Here is a 23,768-nt window from a genome sequence, read left to right as displayed (position 1 = left end):
TAAACAGGAGACAGGTGGCATGTAAGCAGATACTTCTTGGGCCTTCTTCTCCACCTCAAGTACCATCCCAGCACTCCTATCAGAGCAATATTAAACATCGCTGCCACCAGTTTTCACTCATTTCTTTATTAATATAGAAAAGGAGCCCAAGGCAGCCGGACCAGTAGTACAAAGCACCAGGAGTTAATACTATTCTGGTGAAAGGGTTGGCTTTACAAAACGGGAGCAGACAGGAGCTGCCCTGGTTCCGGGGCCAGGCCCAGCCTGCTGCCCAGAACCTCAGAGCAGCACCCGGAACCAGCCCCTGGGAGACAGTTGACAGGTAGTTGGGGGGTGGGATGGGCTGGTGACTGTGGGGACAGATGGCAGGGATGGAGGGCCAGGCAGTGAGAACCATCCTGTGGCTGACGAGGACAGGGAACTGCTGGCTGGAGGCTCTCCACTGGACCGTGGGCAGGAGCTCACGGTGGGCTTCGGCCCTGGGGACAGTAGAAAAGCCCCGCAGATACTAGGGGGAGTAAGGAATCCAGACACAGCCCTGGGGTTGAAGGGCCTTTCCCTGTCTCTCCACCAGGGGCCACCTTTGCTCTATACTACAGGTGGGGCTTCAGGGCCCAAGGCACAGAGGGAGGCCAAGAGGACTCCCAGTTGGGAGGATGAGGGGGCAAGGGAAGGAAGCCCTGGAGTGTCCCCAGCTCAGGCATCTGGAGCTGAGACACAAGACAGGACAGTGGCACCCCTGCACAATGGGGCTAGAATGTGGGACAGGGATGGGCTCACCTATGGCCAGTGACCAGGACCAGACTCATGGCAATGGTGCCTGCCTTAGACTTTAGCAGAATAGAGTCAGCGATGAGTCCTGGGTGTCAGCAGACCTGGGTTCTGGCCTTAGCTCTCCTGGAGCAGAGCTGTATCACCATGGGCCAGCCATGTCCTGCCCTGGCCTGCTCCTCATCCACTCATGAGGGCTTTGAATAGGACTTCTTAGGTCACGGCGGGGCTTGGGGGGGGGGGGGGGGCGGCACTCGGCAGGTCAAGGGAGCTCTGGGACCTATTCTTGGTAGTTGAGAAGTTAGTAGTTAGTTGGTAGTTAGCTCCCAATCAGAATCTGGACAAAACAGGCAAGGAATGGAGACTAGGGGGTGATGGAGGAAGATGTTTTTGCTTGGAACCTACCCCCACAAAACACTCCAGAGCTGGGAAAGGCTGCTGGGAGCCTCTCCTTCACCCAGGGGAAGAGGCCGCCCTCCCTTTGGCTCAGGGAGGGAGCATGACTTGTGCGATCCCTTCACAACCACCATCTGGGGGACACTTGGCATGGAGAGAATGGGTGGCACTATGCAACCCTTTATGTTCTTCCCCGGGGAGGGGAGCTCAAGGCCTCTCATGGCTTCTGCCTCCAACCCTTAGCGTGGGCTCAGGAGTGCACTTTTTCACTGTGGTCCTGCGCTGGGGACAGCCCAAGACTGCCTGGCTGGCACGTGTTAGTCGGTGAGGAAAGGACACAGGGGCGAGTAAGCGGACAGGGAGGCGAGAGCAACTCTCTGGCTTTCTCCTCTTCCTCTACGGACAGCATCTCAGTCAACGGAGTCACAGATCTCTTCTACCACAGCATTGAAGATGTGTGGCTGGTCTGCATAGACGTGGTGCGACGCACCCTCAATCTCCTACGAAGAGAGGAAGAGCCCACCAGGGGTGGAAAGGCCCTTTGTTCGGGGCACCGGAAACTGGTGTCTCACACCGATTCTTTTTCCCTTATACCTGCTTGCCCATCACCTATGAGCACTTACCAGAAACATCGGTCCACCTTTCTCCTAGAATCTGGGCACTTTCCCATGCAGGGGGAGGGGTCCATGAATCCCAAGGTCCCATTCATTTTCTCCTCTGGTTATTCACTGTACCTCCTTCAATGCCAGCCCCACCGCTATCTGCTCATTTCATCCACAGGTCTGATGAACCAGGGCCCATACGTGGCACCCAGCCTAATTAAGCACTCATTAGCAAATGGGGGTGGAGAGGGATAAGAAAAAGGGAAGGCAGGAATGTGGTGGGAAGGCTTCCCGGCAGCCTTTACTACTTGCTCTACTGTTCATGGCTCTGGTTTTGGGTGGGACAGGGGGTCTGGAGTGGCATCATGCTGTCTGTGTCTGGCTACTGAGCGAGAACCGGTCATTTCCCTGGACCGTGCTAAGCAAGAATGAAAGCCCCTGATGACGGTATTACTGAGTCAGCCCTTTCAAACGCACTACACCATCCCCATCTGTCCATTCCTCTTTCCTCCCGACTCTCTGATCACCCTTCTCCATCCCAAGGCTCATCCATGCCCAGAGCTAATCACTGTGTGCGGGGATTCAACGCACCACATTTCCACCTCAATCCTGTGCCTTGGCGGGCCAACATACCATGTCTCGGACATAGGAATCCGGCCGCTGCATCTTTACTTTCTTTCCTGTGCTGGTATCTATCCAGGTGTTGGCCCCGTAGATCATGGTGATGGGCACATCTTTTCGAATCAAGTGAATTCGCTCCAACATGGGGCGCCGCGCCCAGCCGAAGGACTCCATCATGGCTTTGAATGCCGTCTCACCACTGAAGGAGCAAAACACAGTGAGGCAGTTAGTAGAATAAACCCTGCAGCATAAAGTGTCAACGTGTTGGTCTCTTCAGACGCTGGGGCAGTATCCTTGTCCTGTGTGTCCCTCTCAGGCCCCAGCACTGGGCACCTTAAATCCTGGTAAGATTAGGAGGTAGGCCTGAATCTGTGGAGGCCTCCCAGCACAGAAGACAGTTAGGAAGGGACACACGTGTGAAAACCCTGGACACTGAGAATTGTCCAAAGATGCAATGGTTAACATTTACTCAACAAATATTGACATGTCATGCCCTGGGCTGAGTGTAGGGACACAGGAGTCAGATTCACGTGGTGCCGGCCCTGCTGGAGCTCACGATTATCCCACATTTTGGGGAGGCAGGCGTTAAATAGCTAATCATATGATTATTTAATGTCAGATTTCCCAAGAATCATGAAAGGATGGTGGAGCAGGAAGGAAATGGACTAGGGGCTTAGCTTGCTGGGGGTGAAGGAGAGGGGCGAAGGGCTCATGTTAGAGGGGTAGTGAAGAGCAAATACTATAGCAGTGCAAAGGGCTTCCTGATGGGACTGTTACCAGTCTTGTGAGGACCCAGGGGGAGCCGTACTTTGTGAGAAGCAAGGCTCATCTAATCTACTTTGCTCCCCGGCCATCTCCTTAGGCAGAGCTGACCGAGAAGGAGCATAAGGGGTCTGCAGGGCTGGGGAGGAAGCTGACATTCTGAGCTGCTCTGCAGCTTTTGCAGGAGGCAGGAGGCAGGGTGCTTCGGGAGACTGCTGCCCGCCAGGCCTAGCCTGTTCAGGTATTGTGTCCCCCCTCCTTTGGAGCCCCGGAATGAAGGCGGGCCTGAGTTCTGCATGGGCCAGCAGAAACACAGTTCTTCCTTCAGACATAGCAGCATGGTGGAAAACTATGGACTCTGAAGTCAGAGAGACACGAGTTCAAATTCTGGCTGTATTTTCTTAGCAGGTCATGTAACCAGAATACGTTTTAATGTTTTCATCTACAAATTGGGGAATTATATCCTCTTTATTCCTTCATTGAAGAAAATGACATGTACAGGGCCCCTCAGGTTAGGTGGAGCAGAGTAGGTAGCCCTCACATATTTCTTCTTGGCCAAATGTCATGTTTTCCAAGGGACTGGTAAGAGTTACTACAGGCCTGTCAGGGTTACAACTCAGAAACACTCAGGTGGTTATAAAAGTGAGTGATGGTGGGGCGCCTGGGTGTCTCAGTGCATTGAGCGTCTGACTTCAGCTCAGGTCATGATCTCGTTGTTTGTGAGTTCGAGCCCTGCATCGGGCTCTGTGCTGACAGCTCAGAGCCTGGAATCTGCCTCAGAATCTGTGTCTTCCTCTCTCTGCCCCTCCCCTGCTTGCATTCCGTCTCTCTCTCTCTCAAAAACAAATAAACATTAAAAAAAAAATTTTTTTTTTTAATTGAGTGATGGTGTTAGGCAGAGAGGGCTATCACTGATGTCATCTCTGCTTTCCCCAGGACACAAAGGAGCTGCGTGATTATATATTCTGAGGCTTAGATTGGGAGGCCATTCATTGCACACAACTAGGTCTGGGACTGGGGAAAGTTGTGAGGAGGGAGCTGGGGTAGGAGACTGGCACTGAGCCCAGTGGGGGCTGACAGAGGGGTCGAGAGCAGGAAGCAGAGGGCTACCTGATTTGACTGCAGAGCTGAGTTTCAATACTGCTGCTTCAGCGGGGCCCTTCAATTAGCTGAGCTCATGCGGAATGCTGGCTAGACAGTTCCCACGCTGCCCCAAAGCCAGCTGGGTGTGAGGCTAATGCTCAGACAGTAATGCTGGAATGCAACTCCCCACCGTCTTCACAGCTTTGGGCTCACGACGGGTGACCTGGACAGGCCTGACATGAGGCGGGGCAGTGCTGCTGCTCCGGTGACCTTGGCTTCCCCCAGATGCCCCACAGCAAGCTGGCTGAGGCCTCCACAGAGGCGGTGCCACCCACAGATCCTCCTGTATCAGCCACTCACAGGGCACTGCCTGAGAGGAAGATAACCTCCCGGACTCTGCCCTGGCTCTCAGGTGCCAAGAATGCAGATCAGCAGGTTTGTGGGGCCTGCTGTGTCAGCAGTCATAGATAGGAACCTCTCAAGATTCTGGGGACACCCCAAAATGTCCAAAAGGCGTAGAAGGAGTTCCTGTCCCAACAGTAAGCATTTCACGGTGTACAGAATTTAGGTTTTAAATCACACTTTTCCACCAGCCATTCTACTTGTAGGAATGTACAGATCTAGTCACGTGTGTGCAAAAGAAGATGTGCAAAGAGGTTCTCTGAAGCAATGTCACATAATATCTCAGACTGGAAACAGCAAGGAAATTTGAGAACTACAGGCTGGGAGGGAGAAGATTTTCTTTCTTTCTTTCTTTCTTTCTTTCTTTCTCTTTCTGCCTTTTAAAAAATACCATATATTCATATCACTTTTTCAGTTAAAAATCTTTTAAAATGTTTTCCAGACTCTTGCCTGTCAGGCTAACTGCCTATCTCCAGGGGAGAGTAAGAGTCTTCCTCTAGAGATGGACAGCATGTTTCATCAATCTATTATCTTCTCCATCCCTTTGGGCCCATCCCTGGGGAGGTCTCTGGAAATAATTGAGCCTGCTGGTGCCTGCGTTCCCCTAAGTGAATGAGAACTTTGTGCAAGACGCATTGCAACAAAGTTCTGGAGTTTTTCTACCAGCTGGAGTTTCATCTCCAAACCTGTGCACTCCGAGCTGGCTCTGGGAGCCGCCCTCACCTGGGATTCTGTGCATTGCAATGGTAGATATACTCAGATATAGTATCATCTTCAAAGAAGTCTGCAAACTTGCGCTTGAAGTCCGGCCGGAATCGCTGTACCAAGCCAGGCCCTGGAGGGGAGAGAAAAACATGGGAGTGGCCAGTTTGGGGGGCAGGGGGCGGTGGTGGGGGTGTGCAGGAAGACTTCTGTGTTACATTTGCTTGGACAACTTTACCAAATGTTATTTCTCTAGGGGTTTGTTTGCTTTGTACATTTAACTCGATAGTGGCAGACAGAGTGTGTGAGCTGTCGGGAAGCTCCAGATGACTACAAATTGAGAGTCAGTTGGTTACCAAAGAAGGTAGACAGTCCAATGTCACTAAGGAAGCAGGTTATTTTCAGTTCAAGGAAGTCCCAAGCTCTTTTCCTCTAAGGGTCTCAAGCCCAAGAGTCCATGGCTGAGATGCTTTTCTCTCACAGTCTGAACTAAGTTCTTTCTCCCTGAGACTCTTGGGGCCTTTTTTTTTTTTTTTTTTTTTTTTTTTTAAAGTAATCTCTACACCCAATAAGGGGCTCAAACTCACAACTCTGAGATCAAGAGTCTCATGCTCTACCGACTGAGCCAGCCAGGCACCCTGAGACCCTTAGGGCCTTTTAATATTCTGAAGGTTGCAGATGAAACCACCTGCCAAGAGGCCTCTCATGTTCAGGTCTGTAATAGAATACGAGTGGAGAAGTAAACTTAACTCTGGCATGTCAGACTTGGGCTGCTGTTTTAGAGCAATCTGTTCCCTTCGCCTTCCTTTAGAGCACACACATAAGCAGTAGGGCACCTAAAACAGACTAAAAATTGGGCCTGATGGTCAACTTCTGATCTCTCGCTCTCTCTCCTGGTCTTCTCTCTGCATCTGAGGATCAAGGTGTTGAGATGGAGGCACAGCCAGGATCCTCTGGGCCCTGGTCCTCCTCCATGGCTGCCAGCCAACTGCCCAACCATACTGGCTCTGAGGCCCATGCGTGAACCTGGCCAGATGCAAGTCGAGAAATGGGGAGAGTGGTTAGAGCAGGACTTCTCTCTGGAAGAGGGCTACAGAGGGTCTGCTGGAGTCCAGAGTGCTGGGAACTCTAAGAGGGTCAGCTCTCTGCTCATTTACTCTTCTTTTGCACCTGTCTCTTGATATCCTTCCTTTCTTCCTAAACTCCTACCTCTACTCAAATGCTCATTTTTCTCTTTTATCCAAAGTCATTCTGTTTCTCTTGAAGGGCGCAGAGAGACAACTCTTATTTAGTCATTAGCAATCAATTTGTAATAATTGGCAACTGAATATTACTATGTGTACATAAGCCGTCACTGCAAGATAGGGGATCCACAATCTTTTCTACAGAGGGAATCTGCTTGTCACTTCATCAGATTAAAAAGCCCCCCAGAAAGGAAGGGTGCTGGCAGGATGAGGTCAGAAGGCCAAGACCTACGGATTTTACTTACTATGGCTGGTTTTCCCCGACTTCCTTTCCTCTCCTCACCCATTAAAATTTGCTGACAACTTCTAAGTGGGGAAGATGCAATACCTCACTGGAGTAGGCCATGGTTTAGAGGGGCTTGCCTGCCACTGTGGGTCATGTTGGAGGCTCTGGTTCTGACATCTCCCTCCCACAGGTGCTGGGTGAGCTGCAGAGATGGTATCCAGTGGTGGTTACCATACCGAATCACCAACATGTGATTGTATGTGCCACATACTCACATATGTAGCATAAGAACTCAGCAGAGGAAGAGTCACTTCGTGGCCTCCTTCTCTCTCTCTCTCTCTCTGGGGGTCTAGCCAACGCACAGAGTGATAGTTCTGCTCTATCTGTGCCCCACACAGGAAAGCTTTTTGCATGCAGATGAAGGAAAAAAAAGAACCTTCTGAAAATGCAGACAAAGAGATCTAGTTCAGATTAACAGCTTTAAATAACAATGCCAGGTCTATTCCCACCTCTCCTGGACAAGTGGGGATGGTGGGAGGCTGGACGCAATGGGACTTCTAGAATGGGACAGCCTTGGGTTGAGGAGATAGATTCTTTCTTTGCAGGCTACTCACCCCAGGGCCCAGCTACTCGTAGAACAGCCAGTGGATTGGAACGCCCTAGGACAGACGCCACAGCCTTGAACCAGGTTGGGGGTGCACGGATCTCACTGGGGTCAGTCGGTCGAAGAGGAAAGCCCCATGGGTCTACCAGGATGAGGTGTTTAACTCTATGGGAGGAAAAAGGGAAAAACAAGTTGTATGTGCTTAGAGGTACCACAGCCCTTAAACTGCCCAGGAAGAAGAGACCCACTGGAAACTAATACTGTAAGGTTCCCAGTGGGAGAGGGAATTAGGTCATGAGCAAGAGGGGTGGCTCTTCCTTACCTTTCAGGGTACTTGATAGAGTAAGAGGTGGCCAGGAATCCTCCCAAACTGTGCCCGAGGAGGATCATACTGGGGATCCCCATGGTCTCCCGCCACGTCTCTATTGATGTCACAAACTCATCCTCAGCCCCCTCTGGGTCCCTCGGGAATGTTGGCCTCGAGCTTCGCCCAAAGCCAAGCAGATCAAAGGTGTGCAGGGTACGGCGGGCACTCAGTGAATCCATGTTGAGGATCCAGAGGCCCACGCCACCCCCGAAGCCGTGCACCATCACCAGGGGGGTACGTTCCCTCAGCTCGGGACTCACGGTTACCGTCCAGATCTTGTTCTGGTTTGGGAGGGACACATATCGGGCCAGGAACTTGTTCTGGAGGCCTGGGGAGACGGGAATCCAGGGCAGAGCAGTAAGACTGTTTTCTGACAGCACCATCACTTTGCCTGGACTACCATTCCTTGGCTTTCTCTCTCCACTGCCAAATCCCTCCTGACCTGCCTCACCTCCTTCCTTTCACAACCTTCTGACCCATATGCCCTAAGAGATGAACTCCAAGCACTATTTGTAGACCATCTAGTCTCTCACAGGGCAGTGCTTGCTCTGTGACAGAGCTGCTTGGGGGGGACGTTGCCTGGATCCTGAGTGGAGGCTTGAGAGCTGTGACTGCTCTGCAGCCCTACTTCCTCAGGCCCATGGGAAGAGAAGGTATCTGGCTGGGGCAGTGGATGCAGGGCAGGGAAGATCATAAAGGAAACCAGGCAGACGTGACCCAAGGGTCTTGTCTGAGACTGTGGCTGCTGCCAATCATGGGATGCCTTGCCCCAACATAATGCTGCTCTTGATAGTTGATCTGTTGGAATCCCAAACTACCATAGTAACCAGGTAGGTGGTGTGCCTAACTGGATAGAATACAAAGAGAGCAATATTAGAGAACAGAGGATTGCTGCTGGTCCTTAGGTAGAAGGTGGTAAAGCTGAGAAGGGCATGTGTGTTTGGAAGAAGACAGAGGGAGAGAAGGAAGAAGGGAAGAATGGGGGAAGAAGGAAGGAGGGAAAGAGAGAATATATAGATGAGTGTGTGTGTGTGTGTGTGTGTGTGTGTGTGTGTGTGTGTGTTGTGTGTTGACAGTTGGTACTGGCTTTGAAGTGAAGTTATGGGATGTGTCAGGAACCAGCATGATGGACAGGAAGGGAGATGTCGAAAAATCACTATCACACAATATGGTATCCTCAGTGCAAATCTCTCCCTTCAAACCACTGACACCACTTACTCCCACCCCAAGCACTATTAATTAATCAAGAATCTGTGGGTTCTGTCAACTAGGCTCTGGGGAGATCCTGTATCCTCCTTGGGCCTCTTGATGGAGGTGGGATAAACCATCCCTCCTACTCACATTGGAGGATCCTGGCTTCCACATTCTTCAGGTGAGACATCGACGTGGGGCGCCAAGCAGGCAGCCAGCTACTCAGCCAGCCTTGAGGCCTGAGACAAGGATACACGATGACAATCATTGGCAACATTGACACTCTCAGCCTTGCTGACAGTTACAAGAGTTATCGGGGTGTTTCCCAGGCTCAGAAGACCTGCCGCTGTGGCGGTCAGCAATTCCCTGCTGCCTGATAGACTGTTACTCTTCTCCAGCTAAGGGCTAGTAACAACATGCCCTTTGTTTCAACAGATACTCAGGATGCCGTGTGTATAACACTTTACAGTTTGCAACGCTCTTTCACATTTATTATCTCATTTGAGCTTTATAACTTTTGTTACTGGTTATCATAATGTTCAAGGAGATCACAAGAGAAAAAATACCAACTATTAACTAATGTTTCAGTTATCTTTATCTTTTGCCATCCCCAGGACCGGATGTTCCTTTAGGGTAGGACAAATTCCCATGCCATCTGCCCTCCTGGTAGGGCCTTGGGGTTTGTGCGTGCCCTTTTCTAAGCCCCTAGAAGAACAGAGCAAGGTCAGTGCCCAGCTGGGCTCTCACGTAATCAATCAGTCCAGCCTGGAACAATGAGATGGGACAGGAACGGAGAAGGCAGGAGACCTGGGTTCAAGTCCTGCTGTGATTGCGTTCCCAGGTTGCCTCTGGCTTTGTTTTTCCAGATTATAAAATGTCTACAAAGTTCACATATGTCCTCACCTCTAGTAGCATACGGTAAAATAAAGAAAATCCATCCTGCCGGCCCCTTTATGCCCAAGGAAATTGAAGTCATTGCAGGGTAGAGATTGAAAGCAGCAGTTTTGGAGGGGAAACAAAACAAAACAAAACAACAACCCCCTCTGGTTCTGCCATCACACTATCACCATTTACAAGCAGAATGGCTTTGGCCTGATAAATAACCAGTGTTGGAGCATCTAGATATGTTGAGAGACCTCATAACGTGCCTGGGACAAATTGGACACTCAACAAATGAGTTTACTACTCCTTTTCCATTGTATGATATTTCTCTTGAATTGTGCCTGAATGAAGGAATTACAAGGTGGATACCACCAGCTACAGGAAGGGTCTTTCAATATCGACATACTCAGGCAGGGGTATTTTGTGGGGGAACGAGGGCAACCATTACCTATCCCTCTTGGCCACACACACAGGACATCCTGATACACCATCTGAAGCACAGAATTTTAGATTAGGATGGTTCCTTAGGAATCATCTAGTCCAGCCTCTTTATTTTACAGATGAGGAAACTGATGCCCAAAGAGGCCATGCTGCTGGTGAGAACAAGCAGAAGTACAACCCAGATCTCAGATCCAGGGTTCTCCGTACCCTTCCTCTGGGCAGGTACCTCAGCTTTTCTTTTTTTCTTTTTTAAAGGAGAATTAGGTTTAAAATTTATTTATTTATTTTTCAGTAATCTCCAGTGTGGGGCTCAAAGTCATGACCCCGAGATCAAGAGCTGAATGCTCTTCTGACTGAGACATTCAGGCCCCAGTCTCAGCTTTTCAAATTCACAATATATAACCACATCTTCACACGGTCTCCGTTTTCTGAAAGGAAGTGTGATCTAAAACCAGAAGCCAGAGTTCTAATCCTGGCACTGCCACTTATCAGCAGTGTGATTTGGGGCACATTATGTAGCCTTTATCTGTCAGTTTCCTCATCTTTAAGAGACAGGTAATAATAGTATCTACTTCATAGGGATCTCATAAAGATTAAGTGCATTTATGCACATAGAATAATGCCTAGCATAAGATAAATTTCCAATAAATGTTCTTTTCCCCCAGCTAAATCATAAGCTGCATACATTCAACTCTTCAAGGACTGCCAGAGGCTTGCAAGAAATACTAAGGGTTCAGCCAAGAGTGGTGTATCAATGGCTTAAGCCAGATGAGAATTGTCAGTCTCAATCAATCCAATTCTATGGAGACTCTCAACCCTTTTAATACTCCACTGGAATTCCTTACTGTGGGCTTAAAGCATGAGCACCAAGACCGCAGAATTTTGCCAGTCTTAAGAGACAGACTTTCTCTCCACATCAGACACTGTGACAAATCAGACCATGACACGTGGACCCCACATTGCCTTGTATCTGCCCAAAGCAGTGCTCAGGAGAAATGCTGTCCAATGGAACAACACGATGGGCTGCTCAGAGGATATTCTTCAGGGAGAAGCTTTACTTTGCCTCTCTTCTTCACCAGAAATGTTCTAAAGCACTGGAAGTGATATCTGGCACACTGCGTCTGCTAAATACTACTGGGGATGTGAGGGCTGGAGTGGGAAATTGAGGCAAGGGGCAGAGAAGTCACTTAGCCTTGAACTTGGCCTGGCCAGAGTGGTCTCTTCCCTCTAAAGGGCTTTTATCCTGTTGGGAGGTGAAGCAAAAGGAGTTCTGTGTTGGGTCAGAAGCCTGCTCTGGACCTCTGTGATTGGGGCAAGTCTCCTCTAACTTTCATGGGTGCTGGCTTCTTCATCTGTAAAAAAGAGCTGAATTACCTGCATCTCTACCAGCTCTAATCTGTGTTTCCCTAAGTCATCGTAACGATTGTAAATTTCCTTTTGGAAAAGTCATCTTCAGAAAGCAACACTCTTCCTGAGCAGTTCCTTCAAGCTCAGGAAGATACTATGGTCATAAAGTTAATTAGTTTTGCAGGCTGCCAGTTCTGCAGCTCTGAAAAGCAGGAACACAGGATCCAGGAGAGGCCCTGTTCTGGTGAAACCAAGGCTTGGCTGGGAGCTGAGTCATTCTGGAAGCAACTTTTCCTTGCTTCTATCAGACTGCGAACTGCTAGTCACACTACCTACAGGTGGCATCCCGAACCTGATGCCCTTGAGACAGTGTCAACAAATCCCAAAAACGGTAATTCTGAAAGCACAGCATTAAGGATCTCGTGATGATTAAAAAACGTTATTAACTAGGGTGGGAAGCGGCTAAGTGTCTCAGTAGGCGAGAACTAAAGACACTTGCGAGCCCATTACTCCAGACAATCCCAGCGCCGGCGCCCTCTCTCTTTTCTTCGCGAGCCCTTTCCCTGCCGGGCTAAGAAAGGCCCTTGCCACCCCCCGACCACCGTCCTGGGGGCAAATCCCAGTGAGCAGACCCGGCTGCTACCCCCGCGCCCGCATCCCACGAGCTGCGCGGAGGAGCTGGGCCATCACCACTAAGTCTAACCTCTCTGTACCAGAGGAGCGAGGAGCGATCGCGAAGACTAAGCGTGGAAAGTCAGAGTCCCCCGGCTCAGGCAAGCTAATCTACCATCGCTCCCCGAGCTCTGCTGCTGCCTCTTCTGGGCAGAAGCAGAGCAAGCAAACGCAACCCCGGGCCCTCCCATGAAGCCGACCTGGAAAAGGAAAGGCGGGAAGGTGTCTACAACTGTTCCTCAGTCACCGACAGTCCCGGGATCATGGCCCAGAGAGAGAGAGAGCAAGAGAAAGACACAGGATTAACTCACTGTTGCTCCAGATCATCAGCCATAGTAAACAAGCCCTGCCGGGTCGAGCCGAGCCAGCCCATCCCTCCGCCTGACGCCAGCACCAGCTGACCCAGGAAAGGGTCGGATAACAAAGTGGGGCGTGGCCAGGGCCGCCGGTCGGAGGCGCAGGTCCCCAGAACGCCCAGGCGGGACCTGAACCCGGCTGGTGGTCGAGCCGGGGTCTGCGTGCCGGCACAGGGGCCTCTGGGGTCTCACGGAAAAGGACGGGATTCCTGCTCACACATTTGGGGGACAGTGAGCGAGATGGGTAGTACTGAAACAACCGGGTCCCTCACAGCCCTCGTTCGGCCCTAGTTAAAAAGTGACAAAACTACCCCTGCACGCTCACACCAACTCTGGGCTTCCCGGCAGAGCTCCCTCTCCGCTGAAATCCTCCTCCTGGTGTTTCTTGTAAGGTGATGCTTAAGATGCTTGTGGAGACACTACTATTGGTTAAATGTTTCTACAAAGAGCCTGGGGGCCTGTAACTCAAGTACATTGCCACGTTTTGCAAATAAAAAACAGGATGCCCAAAGCTGAACTTCAGATAAACAACGAATGCTTTTTTAGAATAAGTACATCCCGTGCAATGTTTGGGACATAACTGGGCATCCTGTATTTTATCTGGCAACCCTAAACCTTAGCGACATGTGCCAAGATGCAGTTCCTGTGCTCTGGAGATTTCCCAACCTAGTTCCCAGGAAAGATGTGCTCAATGCCAGGTCTCCCTCAGTTTGGGGAATCCCTGCCTCCTCTACCCTCAGGAAGGGCAAATGAAGTACTAACCTATAAGGCTGGGTCTGCTCTAGGTTGCTGGAATCCCATATGGGGCATGGGGGTGGGGGTGGCTGGCTTATCTCTTAGGTCCGGAGCTTACTTCAGGCTTGCTCAGCAGAGGAGCCAAATCTTGAGGCTGGCTCCAGAACTTACCTGAACTGGTAAACAAGTCCTAATGTTGAGGGAGTTGTCGGGGTTCAGGTCATCCCCTTGGTTAGATTAAAACCAAACTAAGGAGTGATGGAGGGTGAGTGGGAGAATGCTGACAGGGACAGGGTTTATCAAGGTGTTTTTCATTAGCCCTCTTGCAGGTCTTAGATTCTGAGATTTCTCCTTTCTTGTTACACAGTGTTAAATTGATCTGATGACCATTATAAAGCCTCAAAGTTTAAGAGAATGGGCATGTATAGAGTTTAGGGACCTAGGAATTTGCCAGATGTGGGGCAAAGCAGTACAAAGAGTGGAGTTGTGGCATTCATTCTTTCAACTGGGCGCAGTGGTTCTAAACTTCAGTGTGTATAAAAAATCATCTGGAGGGCTTGTTACGAATTCAGGATTCTAATCCCTAACCTCTGAGATTCTAATTTCGTTGGTTTGGCTTGATGCTAGAAACTGCATTTTTAGGAAGTCCTTTAGATGCTGGAGTTCACTGAGACTCATTGGTTAATTAGAAGCATTGTTTCTGGAGTCAGAAATCTGGGTTAAGGGTAGTCTTGGTTTTGCTACATATCCACTACATGCATTTGGGTAAATTACTTAGTGTCTCTTAATTTTCTTCCCCTGACTGTGTCTTGTGAGGATTAACCAAGATAATTCCAATAAACATTTAGTACATTTATGCTAAAATTTATTACTATTATTGTTACTGTATACCTATTCAAAGCCAAACCTTATGTTAGGCACTAAGAATACTGTTATCAAAAGGAAATAGCCTGCTCTAGTGGTAAACATAGACTTTCTATCTGCTGCCACCCCAGGCTGTCTGTCCCTTTGCAGGGCTGGCAACTTTATTTTCGGAGCTCAGCTCAAACCTCCTGTCTTCTGAGGCCTCTCCTGACCACAGGGTCTAAGAGAGACCTCCAATCACTCTATTTTTATTTACATTTATTTACATCACTGTATTTTATTATCTTCATAACACTTATCACCATCTGAAATTATTGTGCCTTTGTGTTTACTAATTTATTATTAGTTTCCCTTCACTAGAACTGAATGAAGGTTGGGGAGAAGGTATGGGGGAGGGTTGTCTGTTTTGTTCTCAGCTTCGCTGCCAGCACCTACAACAGGGTGTGGCTCAGAGTAGATACTCAGTAATGACTGGATGAATAAATGGATAAAAAGTCCAGCTAGGAGGCAGCTGTGTAAACAATTACCTATAAACTAATATGCTAAGTGCCAAGGCTTTGGGAGCTGTATTTTAAATTGTACCTTATAGGAAATTCTGGGCTTCATCATTTCAAGATAGGACAACAAAATCTCTCCTTTTTCTGAAAACCTGTTAAGATGTAGCAGTTTTTTGAGGCAAGGATGACCTGGCTAGAACTGATACTGTATCTCTCTAGACCTCATCTCAGGAGGCAGTGTATGTATTTTGTTTCTGTGTGCAAAACCATCTTTTGCTTGTTTGTTTATTTATTTATTTAGACAGCACACATATGCACACGCAGGGGAGAGGGGCAAATACGGAGAGAGAACCCAGAGCACAGGGCCTGACTTGGGGCTCCATCCCATGAACTGTGAGATCACGACCTGAGCCAAAATCAAGAGTCAGATGCACAACCCACTGAACCACCCAGGCGCCCCACCAAACCATCTTTATGAGGTACTTCCTACTGAAACTTCTGGAACTACCGGAAGTAGGAAATGTGTAAATGGAAAATGCCTTTTATAACCAAAGTCAATAGATTCCTTAAGGTGTCCCCAGAGCTGGGATAATTTAGGATTGGGCTGGATCTGCTAGAATTACAGACTGGAGAAGACTCTAAGTGCCTGTTCTAGGCAGGCCTCTGGAGAGAAATTTTCTCCTTACCTTCAAGACAAGACACACTATGTGCAAGTACAAAATAATCTATTTTCTGTCTATTGCCATCATGTGTGATTTTATGTATGATTAAAATTTAAAAACATTTAAAAAAATGTTTTATTCATTTTTTGAGAGAATATGAGCAGGGGAGGGGCAGAGAGATAGGGAGACACAGAATCTGAAGCAGGCTCCAGGCTCTGAGCTGTCAGCACAGAACCTGACACAGGGCTTGAACTCATGACCCTGAGATCATGAACTGAGCCGAAGTTGGATGCTTGACAAACTGAGCCACGCAGGTGCCCCTGTATGATTAAAGTTTTAATATGGTCTTTATGGATGGAAACTAATTTTGACAAACCCTCTCTCCTATGCCTATAAGTCACATTAAATATTCTAGGAGTTGGTGGAGCTGATAACTGATAGATTAGGTCTGGCAGGGATAGAACATTCTTTGGTTTCAAATGGGTGTGACTGTGTTTTGAATGAACTATGAACAAGGTATGACCCTTAGATTAAACATAGGAACTGAGTGGAATGGTTGTAAAGTTGTTTTGTCCAATATGATAGCCATTAATTATATGTGGCTACTTAGGTTTGTTAGAAAACAAAATTTAACCAAGTAAATTTTGCAGATCTAATTGCCTTTATTAAACAATTCATGAGGGGCGCCTGTGTGGCTCAGTCTGTTGAGCATCCAACTCTTTTTAAAAATTTTTTTTTAAATGTTTATTTATTTTTGAGAGACACAGAGAGAGAGAGAGACAAAATACAAGTTGGGGAGGAGCAGAGAGAGACACAGAATCTGAAGCAGGCTCCAGGCTCTAAGCTGTCAGCACAGAGCAGGACATGGGGCTCAAACTCATGAACCATAAGATCATGACCTGAGCTGAAGTCAGATGCTTAAGTGAATGAGCCATCCAGGGACCCCAAGCAACCAACTCTTTATTTGGGCTCAGACCATGATCCCAGGGATGTGGGATTTTCTCTCTCTCCCTCTGTCCCTTTCCCCTACTCGTGTTCTCCCTAAAAATAAACAAACAATTCAAAATCTGGCAGTGTCTCCTCTAGCAAATAGAGGGGAAGAGTTTTATGAAATGGAAGGCTTTTATAAAAAGAGGGTGGGCAAGAAAGCTATTAGCAAAAGAAAAGGATTGTTCAGGCCACTTTTCCATAGTAGGGGAAAGCAAGGGGTCTTCTCTTCCTTTGGGGGAGGGAGAGGGCCCATGTGGCAGACTCATTGGCACTGATGGAAAAATTCTTGACTAACCTGTTAAGACTACATTTCTGGGGAATGTTGAAACTACAATTAGATTAGGTACTAAAGCTTGGATTTGGGAATGTGGTGTAAGTGAAGCCATTTTGGGGCTTTGGTTTTCTTTTTCTTCTTTCAGATTTAATTTTTTTTTTTTAATTTTTTTTTTCAACGTTTATTTATTTTTGGGACAGAGAGAGACAGAGCATGAACGGGGGAGGGGCAGAGAGAGAGGGAGACACAGAATCAGAAACAGGCTCCAGGCTCTGAGCCATCAGCCCAGAGCCCGACGCGGGGCTCGAACTCACGGACCGCGAGATCGCGACCTGACTTGATCGCGACCTGGCTGAAGTCGGACGCTTAACCGACTGCGCCACCCAGGCGCCCCAGATTTAATTTTTTTTTTAAGTAATCTCTGTACCTGACCTGGGTCTTGAACTCATGACCCCAAGATCAAGAGTCACATGCTCTTCTGACTGAGCTAGCCAGGCATCCCTGGGCCTGTAGTTTTCTTTTTAACAGATTTAAATTAATAAAAATGAAAAAGTTTCTTAGTTACAATTGGCTACATTTGAGTGCTCAGTAGTCACAAGTGTTTGGTGGCTGCCATACCCGACAGCACAGACACATTTGCATCATCACAGAAAATTCTATAGAACAGTGTTCCTCAAGCAGTGATAAGTTCAGTCCCATGGTGTGGAGAGTGTTCTGCCCTTGCACAGCACAATATAGTAGACTCCTGGGCACTAGGGAGGAAAAGTGAGGGGTTTTCTTTAAAGATTTGGGCTCCCAAAGATTATGTCAAGGAGGAAGAATTTCCAGGGCGCCTGGGTGGCTCAGTCAGTTAAGCATCCGACTTCAGCTCAGGTCATGATCTCACAGTTAGTGAGTTCGAGTCCCGCCGCGGGCTCTAAGCTGACAACTAAGAGCCTGGAGCCTGCTTCGGATTCTGTGTCTCCCTCTCTCTCTGCCTCTCCCCCACTCGCACTCTGTCTCTCTTTCAAAAATAAGTAAACATTAAAAAAAAAAAAACAACAACAACAAAAAATGAGGAAGAATTTCCTCTGCTTTCTAGCTGAAGAATCAAATTGACATGACAAATAAAATAAACAGAAGAATGTCAAGTCCAGGTTGTCACCTGTGCTTCTTCCAACTGGCTACAAATTGGAGATTCCCATGACCCCCTCCTGAGGTTCAATAATTTGCTAGAATGGATCACAGAACCCAGGAAAACAGTTTACTGTATTACTGGTGTTAAAAAGAAACACAAGGTCTAAAATGGAGTTACTTTTGCTAAAACCTCACCAAGACTTAATACCTAACCTAACTGCAGTTTCTGCCTTTGGAACTTCCTGGTCAGCTCTTGTGAGGCAATCTGACTGAGACCCCAGGGACTTAATCTATGGGAAGGTAACCTTGCCTGGAATAATCCTTTTAGCTTCCTTGTCCCACCCTCCTCTTGCCTACAAAAACCTTCCATTTTTGTACAACTCCTTGGAGCTCATTTCTATTTGCTAGATGGGATGTTCCCTGACTCATAAATTCTTGCAAAAAGTCAATTAGATCTTTAAATTTACTCAGCTGAATTTTTTTCTTTTTTAACACTGATTTAGTATAAAAGGATACAACTTAGGCACAGCAATATGGAAGAGATGCATAGGGCAAGGCATGGGGGAAGGGGCACATACCCTTCATGTTGTCCCCAGTTACACCACTCTCGAAGTGCCCAGATGTGCTCAGCAACCCATAAATTTGCCAAACCTCGCTGGTTAGGCGAATTTTTCCTTTTTCCTTTAATGGAAGTTTCATTACAGAGGCATGACTGATCAAGTTATTGCCCATTGGTGACTGAACTCCATCTTCAGCCCCTTTCCTCTCTAGGATGGGGCTTAAAGTTCCTACCCTGGAATCACAGAGTTAGTTTCCCTGGCAACCGGTCCCTACCCTTGAGGGCTTTCCAAAAGCCATTTCATTAACTTAAATTCCAGTGTGGTTCAAAGGGGCCTGTTATGATGCTCTTTTCACTTTTATTGCTCTGGAGCTATTACAGAAACTGAGGACAAAACCAAATATTATAACAAAAGATGCTCCTAGTGCTCTTATCATCACTTAGGAAATTACTAGAGTTTTAGGAGCTCTGTGCCAGGAACAGGGGTGAAGACTGAATACACATTTCTTACATTAAAAAATATAAAGGGGGTGCCTGGGTGGCGCAGTCGGTTGAGCGTCCGACTTCAGCCAGGTCACGATCTCACGGTCCGTCAGTTCGAGCCCCGCGTCGGGCTCTGGGCTGATGGCTCAGAGCCTGGAGCCTGTTTCTGATTCTGTGTCTCCCTCTTTCTCTGCCCCTCCCCCGTTCATGCTCTGTCTCTCTCTGTCCCAAAAATAAATAAACGAAAAAAAAAAAATTAAAAAAAAATATAAAGAAGGGGGTGTTAGCCACACTGGGGCAAATTTAAAAGGTGGAGCTGTTATATACAATACTTAAGAAAAGCAAAAGGAGGGCTCTGAAGGACAAAATACACAGGGAAGAAGAATTGGAAACAACTCTTCTTTCCCATGCAGACATTTTCTTTAGAAGAGTCCTTTTCTCTGCAAGATTTGTATTTTGATAAAGAGTGTCATTTCTTACTGTACAGAGACACTGTAAAGTCATGGCCTTTGCCTGTAAGGGGACCCTCTTGCCCCTCCACTTTCCTATTGTTTTATGATGTTGAGTGTTGAATAGCAGAACATGCCACCCCAAAATATGTCACTGTACCATAAAGATTATTTTGAGCCAAAGGCAATTGAGAAGAAGCAGATACAAGAAAAGCTCTCAGCCTCCTCCTATTTGTGTAAAAGTAAGACTTAACTTTGTAGATGTGCCTTCTCCCTCCCCCGCCCCCCTTACAAAGGAAGAACAGAAGCATTCTAGATCCTTATCAACCCAGAGAGGGCACCAGAGGAATCTACGTAACAAACTCTCCTAACTAACCCTTATTTTTTATTAATTCCCTCATATATTTTTACCTTCCCACTATTTGCTGCCCTAGAAACTCAAAGTCTTTTTTCTTTGTCATTTCTCCAAAAGTGTATTCCTTTTTTGTTAAGGTGATGTTGTTACAAACAAGACAACAGGCTCTAAGTGGAGTCACTTATACTAGGCCCTACATCATCAAATATTAGTTTTGACTTTCCCAGAAATGGTAACAATCTAGAATTACCTAATTGGCCTTAATCAGTTAATGTGCCTGATAGATCCCTGCCATCCCCTGAAGGAAAGTGACCTTGATATAACTAATCTGCTTTTTGTCATTATAACTTCCTAGTTCCAGCTCCCTTCTGCCTATAAAAGTCTTTCATTTTGTATAGCTCCTCAGAGCTCCTTTCTGTTAGATTGAATATTGCCTGATGATGGATCATTGGATAAAGCTAGTAAGATCTTTGAAATGTACTCAGCTGAATTTTGTTTTTTAAGGTGATATAAGCCCAAGTTCTAACCACCCCTTTGAGTTACTCATAACTGGGTACTCCCATGTGTATATACGATGCATATGTTATTAAACTTCTGTTTGTTTTCTCTTGTTAATCTGTCTTTTTTTAGTCTAATTTACAGGGCCAATAGAACTAAGATGGTTTGAGGGAAGAGTTTCTCCTCTCCAACAGTGTTTTTGTAATAAAACCTCTAAGGTCTATTCTGACTTCAGCTTCAATTTATAAATTTGTAGTCTTTCAGTGCCATCTCTTGCGTGCCCAAAATACTGGGGCTCTGTGGTTTGCCCAACTTGTAATTATTCAGAGAACTAGAGGAATCGTAGTTCATCACCAGTACTAATGGTTGTTAAGAACAAACATTTACTGAGTGTCAAATACTATGTTAAGTGCTTAGTGTCAACATCTCATTTAGTCCTCACAACTGTTAAAAAACAAGTCAACCAAGTAAATTTTGAAGACTTAATTGGCGTTTTAAAACGATTCATGAATTGGGTAGCATTTCATCTAGCAAATAGAGGGGAATGCTGAGGAGTTTTACAAAATGGGGGGTTTTTATAGAAAGAGGGCAGGGCAAGAAAGTTATTAGCCAAAGAAAAGGATTGTTCAGGCCACTTTTCCATGGTGGGGGGGGTGGGAAAGCAAGGGGTCTTATCTTCCTTTGAGGGATGGAGAGGGCCTGTGTGGCAGACTCACTGGTGCTGACTGAAAAATTCCCGACTGGTTAAGACTACATTTCTGGGAGATGTTGAAACTGCAATTAGATTATGCATTAAGCCCTGGTTTGAGGACTAAGCCTAAGCAGTGCCATTTTGGGCCTATGGCTCTCTTTTTAACATAACATTCCAATGATCTTGCTATTGTTATTTCCATTTCATAGAAAAGGAAAATGAGCTGCCAGACTAACTTGTCATGAATTAGACAATTAGTAAACAGCAGAATCAATGTTCCAACACAGGACTGGCTGACTGGGAAGACTGCACTCTTATCCATTATTCTGACCCTGAATTTTTACATATATTAACATTTTGATTTTAACTATTGAAATCAGATCGCCTGGGTGGTGCAGTAGGTTAAGCATCCAACTCTTGATTTTGGCTCAGGTCATGATCCCAGGGTCTTCTTGGGCTTGAGCCTCATGTCGGGCTCAGCACTGAGCATGGAGCCTGCTTATGATTCTTTCTCTCCCTCTGTCCCTCTTCCCCATTCATCTGTGCTCTCTCTAAAACAAACAAAAAGAACATTTAAAAAAATGAATAAATGTACAAACGATTGAAATCAATACTAGTATTAGCAATTTCCTATCGGCAGAGAAGTCAAAAATGTTTCTATGATTATAGAATCATAAACTGAACACAGAACAAGACCTTTTCTTGATGTTTTAAGTAGTCCAGAACAGCTTTAGTTTATTATATTGGTGTTTGACTTTGCAGGTCTCAGGAAAGAATGCACTTGGTAAGTGAATTTGGTATTTTTCATCTCTTCTGCTTTCCCCCTTTGGGAGCTCCTGTGGAGATGCTAATGATGATAGTTGACATGGATCAAAGGCAGACAAAGCATAAGGGAGAAACTGCTGGAAGGAGCCTGGCTGATGGAACAGAAACCCCTTGAGAAATTCACTCCTGAATGATTAAAAGGCATCAGCTTAGCCTTTAAAGTCTGAAGTTGAATACTGGTGAGAAAGCTACCCTCCTACTTGCTGATGAAGCAGGGAGAAAGGTTCAACTTGTCAGAGAAACTGAAGGTTCCTGCTTTATTATACTGAAATGGGAACCAGCCTGGTTATTCACACTTTTTTTCCCTTTTCTTCTCAGCAACATAAGAGAGTTTAGACTTCACTTAAGTTCATATAGCAGCAGTGCAAATATCTGTGGGTGTGAATATGAATATACCTCTTCAAATAGATTGCAAAGCTTTCTTTCCTTTAATTAATTAATTCATTATTTTTCACAGCAGTTAGGGGCAGAAGGAGAGAGAGAATCACAAGCAGGCTCCATGCTTGGAGCCTGACCCTGGGGTTGATCTCAGGACTGTGAGATCATGATCTGACCAAAATCAAGAGTCTGACGCTTAACCGACTGAGCCACCCAGGTGCCCCATAAAGCTTTCTGAGGACGTGAATTATTTCTCTTCTTTCTAGAACCTGACCAAGGTTTTCCTCACCACTGCTAAATGGCACATTTGTTGATGGTGATATAGCTTCCAGTTTAACAAGTAAAAAATGAAAATGCAGAACCCTTGTCTTTACTTGCTGCTTTAGGAATTTTGATTGAGTACCTAGGATAGCTCAAATTTGTTAATAAGCTTAAAAAGCACCTGGTTATGTACAACCTGAAGCTGAAAGATGAGATGAACTTGAGCTGGAAGGTCAGATTAATGTGAAATTAAAAGTGCAGCAAAAGCCAGAAATTAAAGTGGATCTTATTTTTTAAAAAAGTTAAAACGCTAAGTAAAAAAGGCAATTCCACTTGTTAAATACAAAACCACAAACCTTCAGTTTCCCCTGCAAAATGAGTTGGGGGTGGTGGTGGTGGTAGGGTTTGAACCAAGCAATGCTCTTATGGGACTTTTGACGCTGATATCCTGGGATATAACACAGGATTCAAGATGCTAGCTTGGAGTAAAAGGTTGCTAAACTTGATCATTTATTGTCTTCACATTAATCGACTGTTTTCTCTTGCTCCCCGCCCCAAACACAGGCCCCTTTAAGACCGCATCTGAAGGGCCCCTGGGTGGGTCAACGGGTTAAGCATCCGATTTGGGTTTAGGTCATAATCTCCAGGTTCCTGAGTTCAAGCCCCACATCAGGTTCGCTGCTGTCAGCGCCGATCCTGCTTCGGATCCTCTCCCCACCACCTCTGCCCCTCCCTCACTGGTGCGCGCTCTCTCTCTCTCCCTCAAAAAACAAGCTTAAAAAAAAAAAAAAAAGAGACCATATCTGATTGGCCCAACGGTACCTACAATTTAGCACAACGCTACGAGGAGGCGAGCAGTAAATGTTAGCCGAATTACAATGTGAATTTAGGTTCTACTGTGCTTATTCGTAAGCGCTCCCAGAGCCAGATCTCAGTCCAGTTCAGGACCAGGTAGAGGTCAAGCTCCCTCCCTCCTTCATCCGTCCCACACTTCCCTCCGCCCATAACCAAGTGTAAACTGGTGCTTGCGCAGTGATTAGCAGCGGTGTTTCTCACTGAAGGGGAACTTAACTTGCCCTAGTGATCTGGGACAGGCATCTGCCCTTAACAGCTAGGGCGGCTCGGGTGCTGAACCCCGGTAGCACCAGACATTGCTTCACTTCCGATCCAGTTAATCTTTGAAGACGCCAGTGGTCCAAAGAAAGCCCGAATCCTAGGGGAGCTACGCCTTCCTTTGTAAAACCTGTCCCCCTCTTCCTCTCACGCTATCCTGTTGCTAGAGCAACTGTGGGCGTCACCAACCTGACCGCGGAAGTAGGACAAAAAGAGTACACGTCTCCAGGCCACGAACAGATCCATTGCGCAGGCGCATTAGCTTTCTCTGGCCGCAGCGCTCATTCTGTGGATGTATTCTGCGTCTGCGCATTAGTTGTTTCGCGCCCTGGCCTTCGTGTACGCCTGC

General features: G+C 46.9%; 1 protein-coding gene across 3 annotated transcripts; it reads right to left on the bottom strand.

Annotated features, from left to right (window-relative positions):
* Nucleotides 1-107: 107 nt before the first annotated feature.
* ABHD4 (abhydrolase domain containing 4, N-acyl phospholipase B) lies at nt 108-23,720 on the bottom strand. 3 transcript variants are annotated; one of them, XM_045450333.1, is made up of 7 exons: nt 23,609-23,720; nt 9,122-9,210; nt 7,736-8,108; nt 7,424-7,578; nt 5,361-5,472; nt 2,403-2,589; nt 108-1,667 (listed from the first exon to the last, which is right to left on the bottom strand). In XM_045450333.1, the coding sequence occupies exons 2-7, from the start codon at nt 9,159-9,161 to the stop codon at nt 1,578-1,580; spliced, it is 957 nt and encodes a 318-aa protein (XP_045306289.1). In that variant the 5' UTR covers nt 9,162-9,210; nt 23,609-23,720; the 3' UTR covers nt 108-1,577. The 3 variants fall into 3 exon arrangements, with proteins under 3 accessions (XP_045306289.1, XP_045306288.1, XP_045306290.1); XM_045450332.1 differs by lacking the exon at nt 23,609-23,720 and adding an exon at nt 12,625-12,732; XM_045450334.1 differs by lacking the exon at nt 23,609-23,720 and adding an exon at nt 12,514-12,629.
* Between the last annotated feature and the right edge of the window lie 48 nt (nt 23,721-23,768).

This window comes from Leopardus geoffroyi, chromosome B3 (assembly GCF_018350155.1).
Source record: "Leopardus geoffroyi isolate Oge1 chromosome B3, O.geoffroyi_Oge1_pat1.0, whole genome shotgun sequence".
In the NCBI taxonomy this organism is placed as follows: Eukaryota; Metazoa; Chordata; class Mammalia; order Carnivora; family Felidae; genus Leopardus; species Leopardus geoffroyi.
This window is presented reverse-complemented; position numbering and strand designations above follow the sequence as displayed.